General features: G+C 38.4%; 2 protein-coding genes across 6 annotated transcripts; one reads left to right on the top strand and one right to left on the bottom strand.

The window, feature by feature from the left end:
• The first annotated feature begins 246 nt into the window (after window positions 1-246).
• LOC135582312 (CASP-like protein 5A1) lies at window positions 247-4,550 on the top strand. Of its 5 annotated transcripts, XR_010492200.1 has the most exons (5): window positions 256-688; window positions 2,451-2,583; window positions 2,955-3,091; window positions 3,349-3,592; window positions 3,666-4,550. XR_010492200.1 is itself a non-coding variant. In XM_065131044.1 (4 exons), the coding sequence occupies exons 2-4, from the start codon at window positions 477-479 to the stop codon at window positions 3,144-3,146; spliced, it is 537 nt and encodes a 178-aa protein (XP_064987116.1). In that variant the 5' UTR covers window positions 247-314; window positions 396-476; the 3' UTR covers window positions 3,147-3,316. The 5 variants fall into 5 exon arrangements, 4 of the variants coding, with proteins under 4 accessions (XP_064987116.1, XP_064987117.1, XP_064987115.1 ...); XM_065131044.1 differs by lacking the exons at window positions 3,349-3,592; window positions 3,666-4,550 and having other exon boundaries at window positions 247-314; window positions 396-688; window positions 2,955-3,316; XM_065131045.1 differs by having other exon boundaries at window positions 3,349-4,550.
• A 1,563-nt stretch (window positions 4,551-6,113) lies between these two features.
• LOC135625275 (GDP-mannose 4,6 dehydratase 1-like) lies at window positions 6,114-7,535 on the bottom strand. Its single transcript, XM_065129833.1, has one exon. The coding sequence runs from the start codon at window positions 7,474-7,476 to the stop codon at window positions 6,319-6,321; it is 1,158 nt and encodes a 385-aa protein (XP_064985905.1). The 5' UTR covers window positions 7,477-7,535; the 3' UTR covers window positions 6,114-6,318.
• Between the last annotated feature and the right edge of the window lie 7,930 nt (window positions 7,536-15,465).

The raw sequence follows: 15,465 nt of genomic DNA, 5'->3' as shown, positions 1-15,465 counted from the left end.
TTAATTTTTTTACTCTTTAATCAATGTGAGACTAAATATCTTTATCAGTATTTTTAGTTATGTCTCCGAAGCCCCCATTTTTAACCCTTTCTACTTAATGTAGCATTTTCTTTTCAAAGAAAACAAACCCATACCCACTCTTTCGGTATTATCGTAATTACATAACTATTTATAATTTTAATTATAGACCCTAATTTCCATCATATATTAGTCGTCTTGCCTTCTTTTGGGTTTCCCTCGTCTTGTCGTCTTCCAAACTCACCTTCCTTTTCTCCCCTCTCATCAAGCGATCGATCCCGTTTTGGGAATCCGCGGTGGGTGATGGTCTTTTTCTCTCTCCCGATCACGTTCTCCTCACCAGAAACTAATCCCCTAAGCGATCCCGATCCTCGCAGCTCCGATTCTGCCGAGAAGTTCTTCCTTGATGCTTTGTTGTTAGCTTGGCTGCTGATGATCTGGGAGTTGGCGTGACAGAGATGTTCGTGAGCAGGCCGGCGGTGCAACCCGTGGAGGCGCCGTCTCCCGTAAATGCTGCCGAGAACCCGCCGAGGTTGAGGATGAAGGATATCCATGGCATGCCGGGGACGGCCGGCGGCCTCGCCCTGCGTCTGTCTCAGTTTGGGTTAGCGGTCGCTGCGCTTGGCGTCATGGAATCCACCAGCAATTTCGGATTCGTCACTGTCTTCTGGTAACTTGACGTCATGGATTTATACTTCTTTTTCGATTCAGAGTAATTTTTATGACAATGTTGGAGTTTATTTCTTGCCTGGTTATTGTGGGCTTCTTATTTGTTGCTGAATACTTTTCTTCCTTAATTATGTAATCTTTGGTACTGCCCGTCTAAAAAGGAATCAACTAATAGATTTGTACTTGACTGAGGAAAATATGACCTAAAATTATGTTTTCTTGTTGCATGATGTAAAATAAGAAAATGATAACACCTTAGGATCAAACACGGTGTGCTGCTGAATTCCAATGTTTTATGTGAACAAAAGCTAGAAATGGGTTTTGTCAACGTACTGGCAGGCCTATACAGAGAGAACTGACAAGAAGAGATGCGATGTTTAATTGATTGAATTCATTGCATATGTTTAAGAGATGAAGTAAGTAAACAACTTTTAACAAGGAAGATATTTTATTCTGTTTAACTCTTATATGTCACTGAGATGCCCCTCTCGCAGCAGGATCACTTCAACAACAAAGTCAGAAGCATCAGTGTGCCTCTGATTTTGTCGTGACTAGTAAGAAACACCTTGTCATAGATAAGAAGTCCCAAATTGCGATAGGTTGCTCTGAAGAAGTATAATTTGAGTATGTCTCGTCAGTCTCATGCTGAGTTCTTATGGTACTAGAATTCCTTTTGTCACTACTATAAGATCATAAAAAAAAGAGTGGAAGTTCAAGGCATCATCATGCTCCAAGTAACTCCTTTGTTTATTCAACCGTGTTTCCTCTTCAATTCTTTGTAGCATGGATGTATTTTGGTATTTATTTCAACTTGTCCATTTATTCATAGTTTCGATAGCCCAAAAACTCCTCATATGGCATTAGGAAAGATATTCTTCCGGTTTATGATGCCTAGCAACCTTCTAATTAAGGAACCACAGCAATATTTTCTTGTCATTGTTTTTCTTAAATGTTCATGTCTCCAATAATTTAGCCTGACTGATAAATGGTAACCCTGTTGAGAGCAGAAGCTATGAGGCTGGGACAAAGATGTAGGTAAACAGTAATGAGTGTAAGGATGCCCATTTGCAGGTGACCAAATTAGTCTTAGTATTGCTGAGTTATGATGAACGACTGGTTGTTCTGTTTTCAAATTACCTTATTAGTTTTTTAACCTCTATAATGTTATTTGACTCTCTTTTTCTTTTTTGAGTCTTTGATGATTGTAAAGTTTGCTTTTATATTCATAATTTGAAACCCAAGAATTTTCTCTATAAGATGCCTTGTTTAGAGTACTCCATTCATAATACAGATTGCTGTCATCCACGTATGTATGCTACGTATCAATCGTAAGCTTGATCAGGAAAGATTTCCAAAAGCAGCCACTTTCAAGTTAATATGAGGTTTCGATGTGTGTCATGATTACTTATGTCCTTGATCTCACAAAATTGATGCACTGCTGAACTTGCAGCTGCTTTTACGAGGATTGATGATGCCTGTTGTCAACTCTACTGTCTTTCTTTTCACTTAATTTGCAAATTAGTGGTTGTCTGGAAAAAAATCATGACTACTGAATGATGAATGCTTGTTGGATAGACAACTCAGGTAGCAGTATGCATTACGTGTGATCTACAACTCATAGTTAAAGAAATTATGACCTGCAACTTCTTTGGGACTCTCTTTTGATTGCTTAATTATGATGCTGCTTGAAGATAGTTAGCATGGGCATGTCTGCTGAACTGCAATTCTTAATCTCTTGAAGTAATTTGTTCCATATTCTGCAGCTATCTGATTGCAGCAGCCATCACGCAGAGCTTGTGGAGTATCTCATTAGCTTTTCTGGATATATATGCTCTTCTAGTCAAACGCTGCTTGCGGAATCCCCGAGCTCTGTGTATATTTACCATTGGGGATGGGGTAAGGAAATTGCTCAGGTTCTGGATGCATGTTAGCTTTATGTTTTCATTTTAATTAGGGTTGACTTTTTTCATGTAGAAAAGTATCTGGGTGCATGTCACACATTTGACCGTATAAATCCACTGTCAGTGTCACAGAAACAAAATTGTACTTTTGAGAATCTCTTATCTGGAAATCGGGTATGCATGAATTAGTTCATCTGTGAGCACAAATCATTTATAACTTTAGACTTCAGCAAGTTTGAAATCTCTTATTGAAACCAAATATCATTTACATACGAGTTTTCATGTAAATATTCAGGCAGAGGACAATACTTGCTCCTCCTTTGTTTTGCCTTTTTATGATTAGTCATGTATTATTTTCTCATGCAGATCATATCCACACTGACATTTTCAGCTGCTTGTGCATCTGCCGGCATTACAATTCTGCTTCGTGGTAATGGCAGCATATGCTCACATGAGCACTGCACAAGCTTTGAGACTGCCATCGCCATAGCCTTCATCAGTTGGTTTGTAATCTGCCCATCGTTTCTCTTGAACTTTTGGCAATTGGCATCAAGTTGAATATAAGAATTCAATGTTCATAGTCGCCTATTTCGCCCCAACAGTCAAAAGTTCCCATTTCTGTCATTTTCATAGTATGACGACAAGAGAGTGAATTATGCAAGGCATCAGATTGAATATAGATAGTTTCATGTTCTTCATTCTCTCCATCTGTTGTTGATTGGAAATTAGCCTTTTTTTTTTGTTCCTCTTAATCATGCAGTATATGATTTCTTGCTATGCACTTAGCAAATGATGAGATCTGCATCCATTCATACATTCCGACGTGTCCATCTGAGAAACGTACACCGACCGCAGTCAAAGAGACGAGCTTGTTGAAAGTTAAACGTGGAGTGTCGGATCATCTTAACCCTCTACTTTTATTTGGATGCAAATGAAGATTTCAACTGTCGAGCCAGACTTCAAGCATCAGACATTGACAGAAGAATGGCTAGGACGAGGCCGAGGTGCTCGAAATCCTCCCTTGATCTGCTACCTCTCTTCTTCTTGCGGTTGATCTTCTTCTGCCATGCCCAGCAGCAGTCGTACACGGGCAACGAGCTGTTGAACTGCTTCGGCGCCAATGACTCCTCCAATCTGGGCTATTCCTGCCATGGCGCGACGCATCACTCCTGCGCCTCCTACCTCACCTTCCGATCCCAGGACGCCTACCAGACCCCGCAAGAGATTGCAGACCTGCTCGGCGCCGATGCCGCCAGCGTCGCCGCCATCAACGGCATCGAAGACACGACCTCGGCCGTTCCCCAGGGCGAGCTGGTCCTCGTGCCCACCACCTGCTCGTGCTCTGGCTTATACTACCAGCACAACGTCTCCTACACCGTGAAACCCGGTGACACCTACTTTACCGTCGCCAACAACACGTACCGGGGACTTTCCACCTGCCGGGCGCTCATCGCCCAGAATCCCTACGACCCCATCAACATCTCCATCGGCGTCAGGTTTGTAGTCCCCCTCCGGTGCGCGTGCCCCACCGAGGACCAGGTTGCCGGCGGCATCAAGTACCTGCTCACGTATCTAGTCACTTGGGGCGACGATCTCTCCTCGATCGCCGGCCGGTTTCATTCCGAGTTATTGTTCCTGTTGATGTATCCCAACAACCTGACGGCCAACGCTACCCTCTACCCCTTCACGACTCTGTTGGTGCCCCTCGGAGAAGAGCCCACCAGGGTCTCCGAACCGGCCGCATCGCCGCCGCCGCTAGCTGAGGCAAGTGCTACAATAACTAATACTAATCTCCGAATCAAGTTGTCTATCCGATTCTTTGATGTCTAATAATATGCATAGTGAGGGGGTATTCGACGTGCATGCATGCCTCAAGTCGTCGGTTTGGATCTGCTTTGCTCCTATTTTGTAGCTAACCATACAAAATTATCATCTCTTCTAAATCTTTAGGATTTTATTGAAGTACTTTTGATGTTTTTGCCATTAATATTTCTTATTGTTTGAAATCAAATTTTACAACCTTAGATAATAGTTCTAAAGAGGTGGTAGGAGCAAGGAACACTGAAGGTCTTTGTGCATTGATTTCTTTCTGAATTTTTGGTGTCAATGCAAATTATTATCTTTCAGAAGTGGAAGTTGGTGCCCACTAATGATGCACTTCAATCCTTCTCCAAAGTGGCTTGAACTAGAGTAACGAGTCAGTGAAAATTATCAAAGAGTTTAATATGTATTGTGCAAGCTATATAAGCTCCTTGTGGATCTGATTGATGAAAAGGATTCTTTGAAGTAGTAGCATCTTATGAACATTGTGCTTTTTATTGTTTCGTTACTCTTCTTGCCCTTTCAGTTTAGCTTAAGGATACTTCTACCTAAGTGAGAAAGATAATGTAATTCTAAAATAGTTTAACTTAGATAAAAGAACCGATCATGATAATATTTATTTTTTTGTGTAATATTAACCCTCCCCAGATGTCGTATTAGCAGGAGACTCGTGTACTGGATATATCTTCTATATCCCCAGATGTCGTATTCACTTTTGTGCTGAAGAGTTTGCTTTGCTGATAGGATCAATGATGACATATTTGATAGACTGTTTGTCACTTGATATTTAGGAGTTATGTGATTATATTCTTACGAAAATAGGATCAATGATAATACATTTGATCGACTGTTTGTCATTTGATATTTAGGAGTTATGTAATTATATTAATGGTATTACATTTGATGGATTGTTTGTCATTTGATATTTAGGTGTTATGTGGTTATATTCTTACAAGGATAGGATCAATCGTAACACATTTGATAAACTGTTTGTCATTTGATATTTAGGAGTTATGTGGTTATATTCTTACAAGGATAGGATCAATGGTAATACATTTGAACTGTTTATCATTTGATATTTAGGAGTTACGTAGTTATATTCTTAGGAGGATAAGATATTTGATGAACTGTTTGTCATTTGATTTACAAGAATAAGAATGCATTTGATAGTTAGACTAGACTTTTATGAAAAGTTGCGTGGTTATATTCTTACAAGTACAAGACTATCTCTGTTCATGTGGTTATATTCTTACGAGGAAAAGAATATTATATTTTCCACCAATGAATCATTGATCATCTGGTGTTGTGGGGGGAGACTACGAATTGGCTTCAGCCATAAATATTTAGGAAATGCCGATCTATATCTTTAGTGCAGCTTTGTTGTCTTCCTTTCATGAGTATATCTTGATGAAACACAATCAGCTAGGCTCAAAGATTGCAGTTTTCTGGTGAGAACACTTATAATTGTTGTTCAAAATTGTGATATTATCCTCAAAACTAGTAATCTAATTTTGAGATGAAAGATAGAGACATCAACTAATGTAATGCCTCATGTCAACTTACATTAAGCGGATCAAAAGAGCAACACAACTCTGAGGACCAAAAGAAACCAACACACAGAAGGAAAAATATGGACTGCTGCCAACATATCAGAAATAATTGCTGAAAAGCAGTAACATTTCCAGCCTTGGAAGATTGAGGTAATGATGTGCAGATTTGAGATCCATTTTTATTTTATTTTATTGGGAATCTGATCAGATAACAATATTCTGTGACTCGTTTAAGGCGTAGAAAGAAACAAGTTTTGAGTCAGCAGAACAGAAGCTTAAAGCAAACTAAGAAATTTATATCGTAATGTGGACGATGGAGGAAGCGAGGGGGGCGGAGGCTTTAGGACTCCCACCTTCTTCTAGGGCTGCTGCTGGGCGTCGATGTATCCGGCGTCCACCAGCACCTTCTCCCTCTTGGCGATCTCCAGATCGTGGTCCACCATCATCTTCACCAGGTCCTGGAACCCGACCTTGGGCTTCCACCCCAGCGCCTTCCTAGCCTTGGTGGAGTCGCCCTTGAGGCTGTCGACCTCGGCGGGGCGGAAGTACTTGGGATCGATCACGACGTGGTCCTTCCAGTCCAGGCCCACGTGGCCGAAGGCGGCCTGAAGGAACTCCTCCACGGTGTGGGACTCCTCCGTGGCCACCACGTAGTCCCCGGGCTCGTCCTGCTGCAGCATCATCCACATGGCCTCGACGTAGTCGCCGGCGAAGCCCCAGTCGCGGGCGGCCGAGAGGTTGCCGAGGTAGACCTTGGTCTGGAGACCGAGGCGGATGCGGCCCAAGGCGCGGGTGATCTTGCGGGTGACGAAGTTCTCGCCGCGGCGGGGGCTCTCGTGGTTGAAGAGGATGCCGTTGCAGGCGAAGAGGCCGTAGGCCTCGCGGTAGTTGACGGTGTACCAGTGGGCGGCGACCTTGGCGGCGGCGTAGGGGGAGCGGGGGTGGAATAGGGAGGACTCCGACTGGGGCGGCGGCGTGGAGCCGAACATCTCGGAGGAACCGGCCTGGTAGTAGCGGATGGGCTTGGGGGCGCAACGGACGGCCTCCAGCAGGCGGAGGGCGCCGGTGCCGACGACGTCGGCGGTGTAGTCGGGGATCTCGAAAGAGACGGCGACGTGGGACTGGGCAGCGAGGTTGTAGACCTCGTCGGGGAGCAGGGCGTCGACCCAGCGGCGGAGGGAAGAGGCGTCGGAGAGGTCGGCGTAGTGGAGCTTCATGCGGGCCTTGGCGGCGTTGTGGGGGTCGACGTACAGATGTTCCAGGCGGGCGGTGTTGAAGTTGGAGGACCGCCGGATGAGGCCGTGCACCTCGTACCCCTTCCCCAACAGGAACTCCGTCAGGTACGACCCATCCTGCCCGGTGATGCCCGTGACTAGGGCCACCTTACGCTGTTCTCCCGGCACGGGGCGCGGCACCACCCCGCCCCCGATCTGGGTCGGCGACGGAGGCTGCGGCGCCTCCCCGTTGCCGTTCTCCTCTTTCTTGTCGACGCCGGTGTTGGATCCGTAGGACGACATTGTGGCAAATGCAGTGATTTGGTCGAACGAGTGGTGGCCTTCTAGATCTGGCGAGGGGAGAGGCAATATATAGGAAATAATGCTAATAATAAACAATAATACGGTGTGCTGGCTCGCCGGACTTGGCAAGCAAGAGTGGGGGAATGGGAAGTACAAGTTGGGCCGAGAGCGGAGGGAAGGTGGATCGCCACTTCGCTCCACATTGGCAGATTAATTACAGTGCTCTTACAACTTGCAAAATAATAATAATAATAATTTTACCTTATAATATAATTATCAGGTTAGCCATGGTTTATAGATGCTATTAAGAAACAATATGTCATTGAGATGTTATCAAGATGAGAATATTAAGGTAGATGTATAAAAAAAAAAAAATTCATCCATATAAAATTATTTAAAAAAGTAAATAGGTAGGATATTAATATATGTCGTTCAAGTTCTTTTTGTGTATTTATAAATCACTAGTAATCATAGTGAAGCTTTTGACAAGTGCTGATTTCAAGGATGCACCTTTTAACTATAAAATCATATATATATAGTGTTTTGGTATCCATAAAAATGTATAAATATGATATTTTGGAATAGGGAAAAGAAAAAGGGGAAGAGGAGTCCGAAACTAATGCCCCAAAATGGTTGACTTTGACCCCTTGGTAATTAGGCCACCTGTCACCGTGCGTTGGGAAACGCAACGTTGACTTGATCTTAATTAAGCGTGAAAACAGAGGGCTAGTGCATGGTTTCTACTGTCTCTCTCTCTCTCTCTCTCTCTCTCTCTCTCTCTCTCTATATATATATATAGAAATATAGGGAGTTTTCTTTAGGTCACAAATTACTCGGGAAAGAAAAAGCAGGAGGTGATCGGCGCGGGGTTGACGCATCGCCATTCGTGCCGTAGGAGGCGGCGCACACGAAGCTTGGGCGGGTGCGCAGCTCATGCACCGCACGTCGGGGGGGATTGCCGACCGGAGAAGGGACACACAAGAATTGTGCTTCTTCAACGAGAAGGAAGCACATGATTCCAACGTGCCGTGTCGGTGGATGGCAATAATGCGTGCCAGTAAACGTGCGGTTACGGGAATAGGGACGGATCTGCCCAATTCCACACAACATGAACTCTCTGACGGTGTTGAAGCATGTGGCTGCTGCCTTGGAGATGCAATCGTATTAGATGGCAACACTTTGACTTGCAAGATGCACGCTTAGCTGGGAGCAAAGGACATCATAGGTTAAGAGCAAGGGACCCAACTTAACCATTGACTTCACTCATCACTTGGACTAAACTTTCTAGGTTGGGGAAGATGGATGTCTAGGTCAAGAACAAGGGATCCATCATGGGTTGACCGACCCTCTTGCCCCACCAATTAGGCCCGCCTCACAATGTCCATTTGCATGTTGCATCCAGTTAGGTGTGTAAAAGACTTTTGATGCATTTGACACATGAAAAATAACTAATTTCTGTAAGATGCATGAATTCAAGATTAAAAAAAAAAACACATATGAATCATTAGACATAATCAAGATATTTTCATTTTAGACAAAAAAAATATGTGACATATCTACTTGTAACAAAAAGACATAAAGCACTGTGTAACCATTGTGTGGCTTTGTGATGTGCCCAAAGATATTTTACATATAATGTATTCTCATGGAACAAAAAAATATCTTATGCATCCTATGCAACCAAATTGTTCCTCTTTTATTTAGATTTTTTTTTTTTAACACAAGCAACATAGATTAAAATTTGAAATAGAGATTGTGCTTTGAAATGATATGACTAATATTTTTGATAAATTAAGATGCCACATGAGGAATTCAACATGTCATGCAAAACTACTAGACATGCTACAATAATATAGTAACTAATGAAAATATATTGGCATTAAATCAATGGTTATAAAAATAATATTTTATAGGGTAATCTCACTAGGTATGTCATCACTCTAAACACATTAGACTAGATTCAAGCTCAAAGTGGGATATAAGATATTTTGTGCTCTCAAGAGAAAATCTCACTTGTCTTAGACTCCTACTTTATATCCTCTCACGAAGCACTCCTTTTCATTCAGATTCAATGAAAAATAATTAAATCTGATTAATTTTATCATGTCAAGTTAATGACTAAAATTTTTATCTCTTTGTCATGTTAAAATTTTTCATAAATTATTATGAGTGAGGATTATGATATACATAATATGGGTTTATTGTTATTCTCGTAGGTCTCCTTTTACCATGGTATTGCCTTGCGAATATAAAGATCCAATAGATTGTTTGAAGGTGAATTCATTAGATTGTTTGAATGAGAGAGAAGAAGCGACAGAAATTGGAACAGAAATATCATTTGATTCAAAAATTTCTGATCTCTAGTCGACCTCTCAATATTAAGTTATGACCATATGTCAGGTTTAAGAATCAATTTTCTTTTTATAAGGGCTAAAAACGAATTACTTATTTTGGTTTGGAGGGAGATCTTTCGTATCTTTCGAGATCTACCCTACAATATGGAGTCAAAAAGCCAAAATAAGTAATTAGGCCATTGTGTTATGGTTGCTGATGGAAATTTCAAGATCGAGATAATTGTGTAGAACAAAGAAGAACTTATTTTGGATCTTAACTCGAGTTCTTTAGGTGTTATACTCATCTTGTTTAGATAAGTGATGTGATAAAAAAGAATTTTATATATGAACAAATACTAGTGGATAAGTAGCGGAATTAAATGAAAATTATAATTAAATAGGGCACCAAGATTTATATGGAGAACCTCTTTAATATGAAGGATAAAAACCATATAGCAAGCCAGAGAAAATCCACTATAAAAATAATGAATATACAAATCTCGAAATCTCTTATCAAAATCCAATTAACAATCATAAGAGGATAACATGAATATAAGGATTACGTCACTATGTATAATATTCAAAATCTCCTCAAGTGATTACAACAAGAATCCATTGCAAATTTGATATAACCTAAGGTGAGAACACTGCTTGAATGATTGAGAATACTCTTTGTGTTATCCTTGTCTTTTTTCATTTTCTTCTTATCTTATTCTTCTACCCTCAACTGCCACAATTACTTTTCCCTTTTTCTCCATCACGTTTATAACTGTCGTTGCTCTTTTTTTTAGCCCTAGTCGCTAAAAGCCTCTTGGTTGAAAGAGTTAGGGTCTATGTTAAAAGAGAAAAATATTTCAATGATTGTAAGTTATGAGTTATTAAAATCCACTATGGGTTGAATAATGAGCTATTTGCCTAACAATCACCCCCTTCAGCCATAAGAGAGGCTATCTCATGACTCTTCAATGTGAAGCTATGTCAACTAGTTGTTAATACATTTCTTGTCTTTCTTTCGGTAAGATCTTTATCAACATGTATGCTCCGTTATCATTTGTGTAAATTTTTTGAAGTTTCAATTGCTTCTCTTCAAGTACATTTTAAATCTAATAGTATATAATATTTATATTTTTTTGACTTAGAATGAAAGGTCGAGTTCCTATATAAATGGATGACGCTCTTACTATTACAATGCATCACATAGTTTTTCTATTTTAGTCATAATTATTATAAGAATTCTTTTATTCATAATATTTCTTTACACTTCTATAGTAGTAATATATTATGCCTATGATGGAGAAACCAATACACCTTTGTAATTTAGATTACTATGACATAACTCCCCTTACAAAAGTTGGTACAAAACATGATATAGATTTCCTCGTATCAATATTTATTGTCATATCTACATTTATATAATATATCAGGTGATTCACCTTCAAAGCTTAAATAAAGTTTAGAGTTTCATTTGAGATATCTAAAAATCTACTTTACTATTGCCCAATGCTTTTTGCCCGAATTTGTAAGAAATATACTAATAACACTCATTGTATATGTGATGTCTGAACTCATACATACTATTGCGTACATTAAACTTTCGATTACTGAAGCATAAGGAACTTTTTACATTATTGAGCTTCCATTACCCTCTATGAGATCTGCTATCAAAGTCTTCGTCATATAGTCTTCCAACTAAAATTAAATTCAACCTCAAGTTAACCACATGCCTCATATCTTTAAGCATTAACTTGTAACCAATGTTGGTTTTTATGTGGATATCGCCTATGTTGATAATGTTTGTTGTGCTATTATTGCCCATCTTGATAATATCAAAATTTTTAGACTTGTAGGTTGTAAAAAACTCCCTCCATGGTGTAGCCTAATAAGAAGCACCTATGTTAATCACCCACTCGAGATCCTGACACACACAAGAAAAAAATAGCATCAAAAGTAAATAAAATCAAATAGTCACCACCATACATTGTAACTGTGGTATTATTTTTTGACTTTATAGGCTCTACTTCTTTTTTCTTTTTTTTTTATTTTTCTTAGGTTGCTTGCATTGATTCTTGTAATATCCTTTCGTCATAATTGTAGCAAATAATATATTTTCTTAATCTTGATTTGCTTCTACCCATACGTGAACCGCTTCTATCACTTTGACATTCATTTATTCTCTCAGTTAAGTGCTTATAAATTAATCTGAGATATTATTGAATTTTTTTTTCTTAACTTCTTATTCAATAAACTACTTGTTACTTGAATTATAGTGATAATATCATTTGGCGTAGAATTACTGAATGAAACCACTAGTGTCTCTCAACTTTTTGATAATGAATTGAGAAGTAAAAATACCTGTAACTCATTATCATGATACATTTTCATAATTGATAACTTATTAGTAATACTCTACATTTCATTCAAATGCTTAACAATAGAAGCGCCCTCTTTATATTTCAAATTCATAAGTTTTCTGATCAAGAAAGTTTTATTGTCAGTCATTTTTCTCTCATAGAGACATTCCAACTTTTTTCAAAGAGAGTATATAGAACTTTCAGTAGAAACATGGTGAAAGACACTATCATCGAGCCACTGTAAAATAAACTTGATCGTTTTTCGATCTAACCTCTTTCACTTATCATCTGTCATAGTTGCAGGCTTTATACTATCCCCTTGCAAAGGTCTATATAAATATTTGCAATACAAGATATCTTACATTCTTAGTTTCCATATCATCCAATTGTTTCTGTTCAAACTAATCATGCGAGAAACATTACCGGCCTCCATGTTCGAACACAAAAAAATTAAATACCACCAAAACCTTGCCCTAATACCAATTGATGGGATAAAAAAGAACTTTGTATATGAACAAATACTAGTAGGCCGTAATACGTAATGAAATTAAATAAAAATTATAATCAAATAGGACACTAAGATTTACGTGGAAAATCCCTCCAATGCGAAGGGTAAAAATCATGAGGTAAACAAGATAAAATCCACTATTAAAATAATGAACATGCAAATCTTAGAGTTTCTTGTCCAAAACTCAAGCAACAACCATAAGATAATAACAAGGATACAAGGATTACATCATTGTGCATAATATCTAAAATCTCCCCAAGTAATCATAATAAGAATCCACTATAAATTTGATATAACTTGAAGTGAAAATATTGTGTGAATAATTGAGAACAACCTTTGTGTTATCCTCGTCTTCTTTTAATTTTTTTTTTCTCTTATTTTTCTGTCCTCAACTATCACTATTGTATTTTTTTTTCTCAACACCATGATAGTAGTTACTTTTTCTTTTTTGTCTAACCCTAGCAGTAAAAAGCCTCTTGGTTGAAAGAGTTAAGTTTAGGTTAAAAGAGAAAAAAAAATTTAACTATGGACCATGGATTGTTATAGGTTGAATAACGAGGTATCTGACCAACAAGTTATTATTATATACATAAGGTTAGATGACCAACAACAAGTTAAATGCATCTAACTCTAAATACGTTATTATTTTTAGTCTCACGTTGAAAGTAAGAGAATAGATATTATTATATACATAAGGTTAGATGAACCTATTATCATTAATTTAGAGTAAAGTATTTTGGATTGTCTCAGGCATATCAAATTAATGTGTGAGTTCTCTGACTTGGTTATTACAAATGATATCAAACTTAGACTATTGACCTGATTAAGTTTAAAACAACTATTTGATTGCAAGAACTCAGAACACCATATATGTGAACCCAAAAAGGAAGTCATCATCACTACTTCTTTCTAAAGTGCACTCCACCATCATTAAGACAGCTTTATTGCTTAGCTTCATGTGTGTTTCCTTATCATTAAAGGCTGTTCCATTCATCACCTCTGGTTGTCCAATTGAGTCCCTCCTCATCATTGTCTCTATTGATTGACCAATTCCATATCATCAGCCAGAGCTAGAACTCCATTTATGTAGAGCTCATAATATAATCTAATGCTTCTGAGACACAGAAGAAGCAATCATGATTGTTGTCCAAATGTTCTTAAGCTTTTCTTATCCTCATACCTTTCTCCTCGATGCACATATCGGAATTAGCGAATATATTACTATTATCTCGGGCTTAGTTCGATGATTCAAATTACAATATCATCATCTTGAGAAGGTATTTTGATTTAACAGTGGTGTATCTAACCATTAGATAATTATTTTCTTGCCCTCACAAAATGTTCTTCTTTATTTCTCCTGTTCTCATAATAATATCCTTTGTTTGTTTTCCTCTATTATTAGGATCATGTGTTGTTGATAATGTCATAGAAAATAATGCAAGGTTTCACTTATTTTCACTTCAATTATTTCATAAATTTCATCAGTAGTTTTAATTTTTTATTTCTATCCATTCTAGACCCAATCTCTTGCATAAATCTAGGTTAGATCAGAGAGAGAGAGAGAGAGAGAGAGAGAGAGAGAGAGAGAGAGAGAGAGAGAGAGAGAGGTGTTTTGGATGAGTCCAAACCCCACCAAGCACTATGCACACAAAAATCTAATCATAAAACGAGTGTTGAGATTTGTATCATGTCTAATATTCATCCCACATCTTCCTCAAACAATGGGTTAGTGAGAGAAGAAGAAGAAGAAGAATCGATGGAGATGTCACCACGTTGCTTGCTAATGCACCAACATTTGGTGGAATCAAAGATGATCAAAGTATTTTGATATGGTTGGTGAAGAAGGTCAAAAGGTAAACACTCTAAATAGTACTACCAACTCCTACGACATGCTTTCCTCAAAGCCGAGGAAGGAACGCATGTTATGGCCATCATTACGATGCTAAAGCAAAAGAGAGCTTCCCCTCCTCCCCCCAAAGCCACTCCTCCACAAATAGTTAATCCATTGGGGTTTTGAGGCTCCTTGAATTTTGGGTTGAATCAATATTAATTTTTGAATGCTTTGACATTAATACTTGTTTCAATTATCACCACAAATTGAAATCTTAGATTATGTTCATTATTTCGATCAATTCAAAAATAATAAAAAAATTATTTTAACATCATACATAAATATATCATTTTAAAAAAATATTTTCTCATTAAATTAATTATTATAAAACCAATATCATATAAAAGAGTCTTTCGAGTTCATCTTCGTTTTGAGCTTACTAAACTAAAATTAAAAATATCTTTCGAGTGTTTTTCATCCATAATCAATAAATCATAATCGATTTGATAGAAAGATGCACACGACGACGCAATCTTCATATTTTTTTTTCTCTTCTAAATATGATAATACTTAAAAAATAAATGATTTTACTACGTCACATTAACGATCAATATTAATCATATGAAATAGTTATTTCTCGCTTGCATTCAACTAAATGATATATAAATCCAATTCTAAATCATCTCAATAGAAAATTGTAGGAATCTTGATCGATTGCCAATGCACATCCAATGCCTTATGTTATTGATGATTCATCTATTAATCTTAATTAGGAAAACAACATTACAATTTCTTGATAGGGTAATGCTCGACCACTAACGGGAGATGATAGGGGCAGTGGGGTCATTTCACACACGTTCGTGCCGTTGGAGACGCTGCCAAAACTCCTCGGCGCTTCGGTGCCACTCGAGATGAATTGAGCCATCGAGATTCAGATATTAACGGAAGTGCCATCTGCGAGCCAAA

Source organism: Musa acuminata, chromosome BXJ2-10 (assembly GCF_036884655.1).
Source record: "Musa acuminata AAA Group cultivar baxijiao chromosome BXJ2-10, Cavendish_Baxijiao_AAA, whole genome shotgun sequence".
NCBI classification, from domain to species: Eukaryota; Viridiplantae; Streptophyta; class Magnoliopsida; order Zingiberales; family Musaceae; genus Musa; species Musa acuminata.
This window is presented reverse-complemented; position numbering and strand designations above follow the sequence as displayed.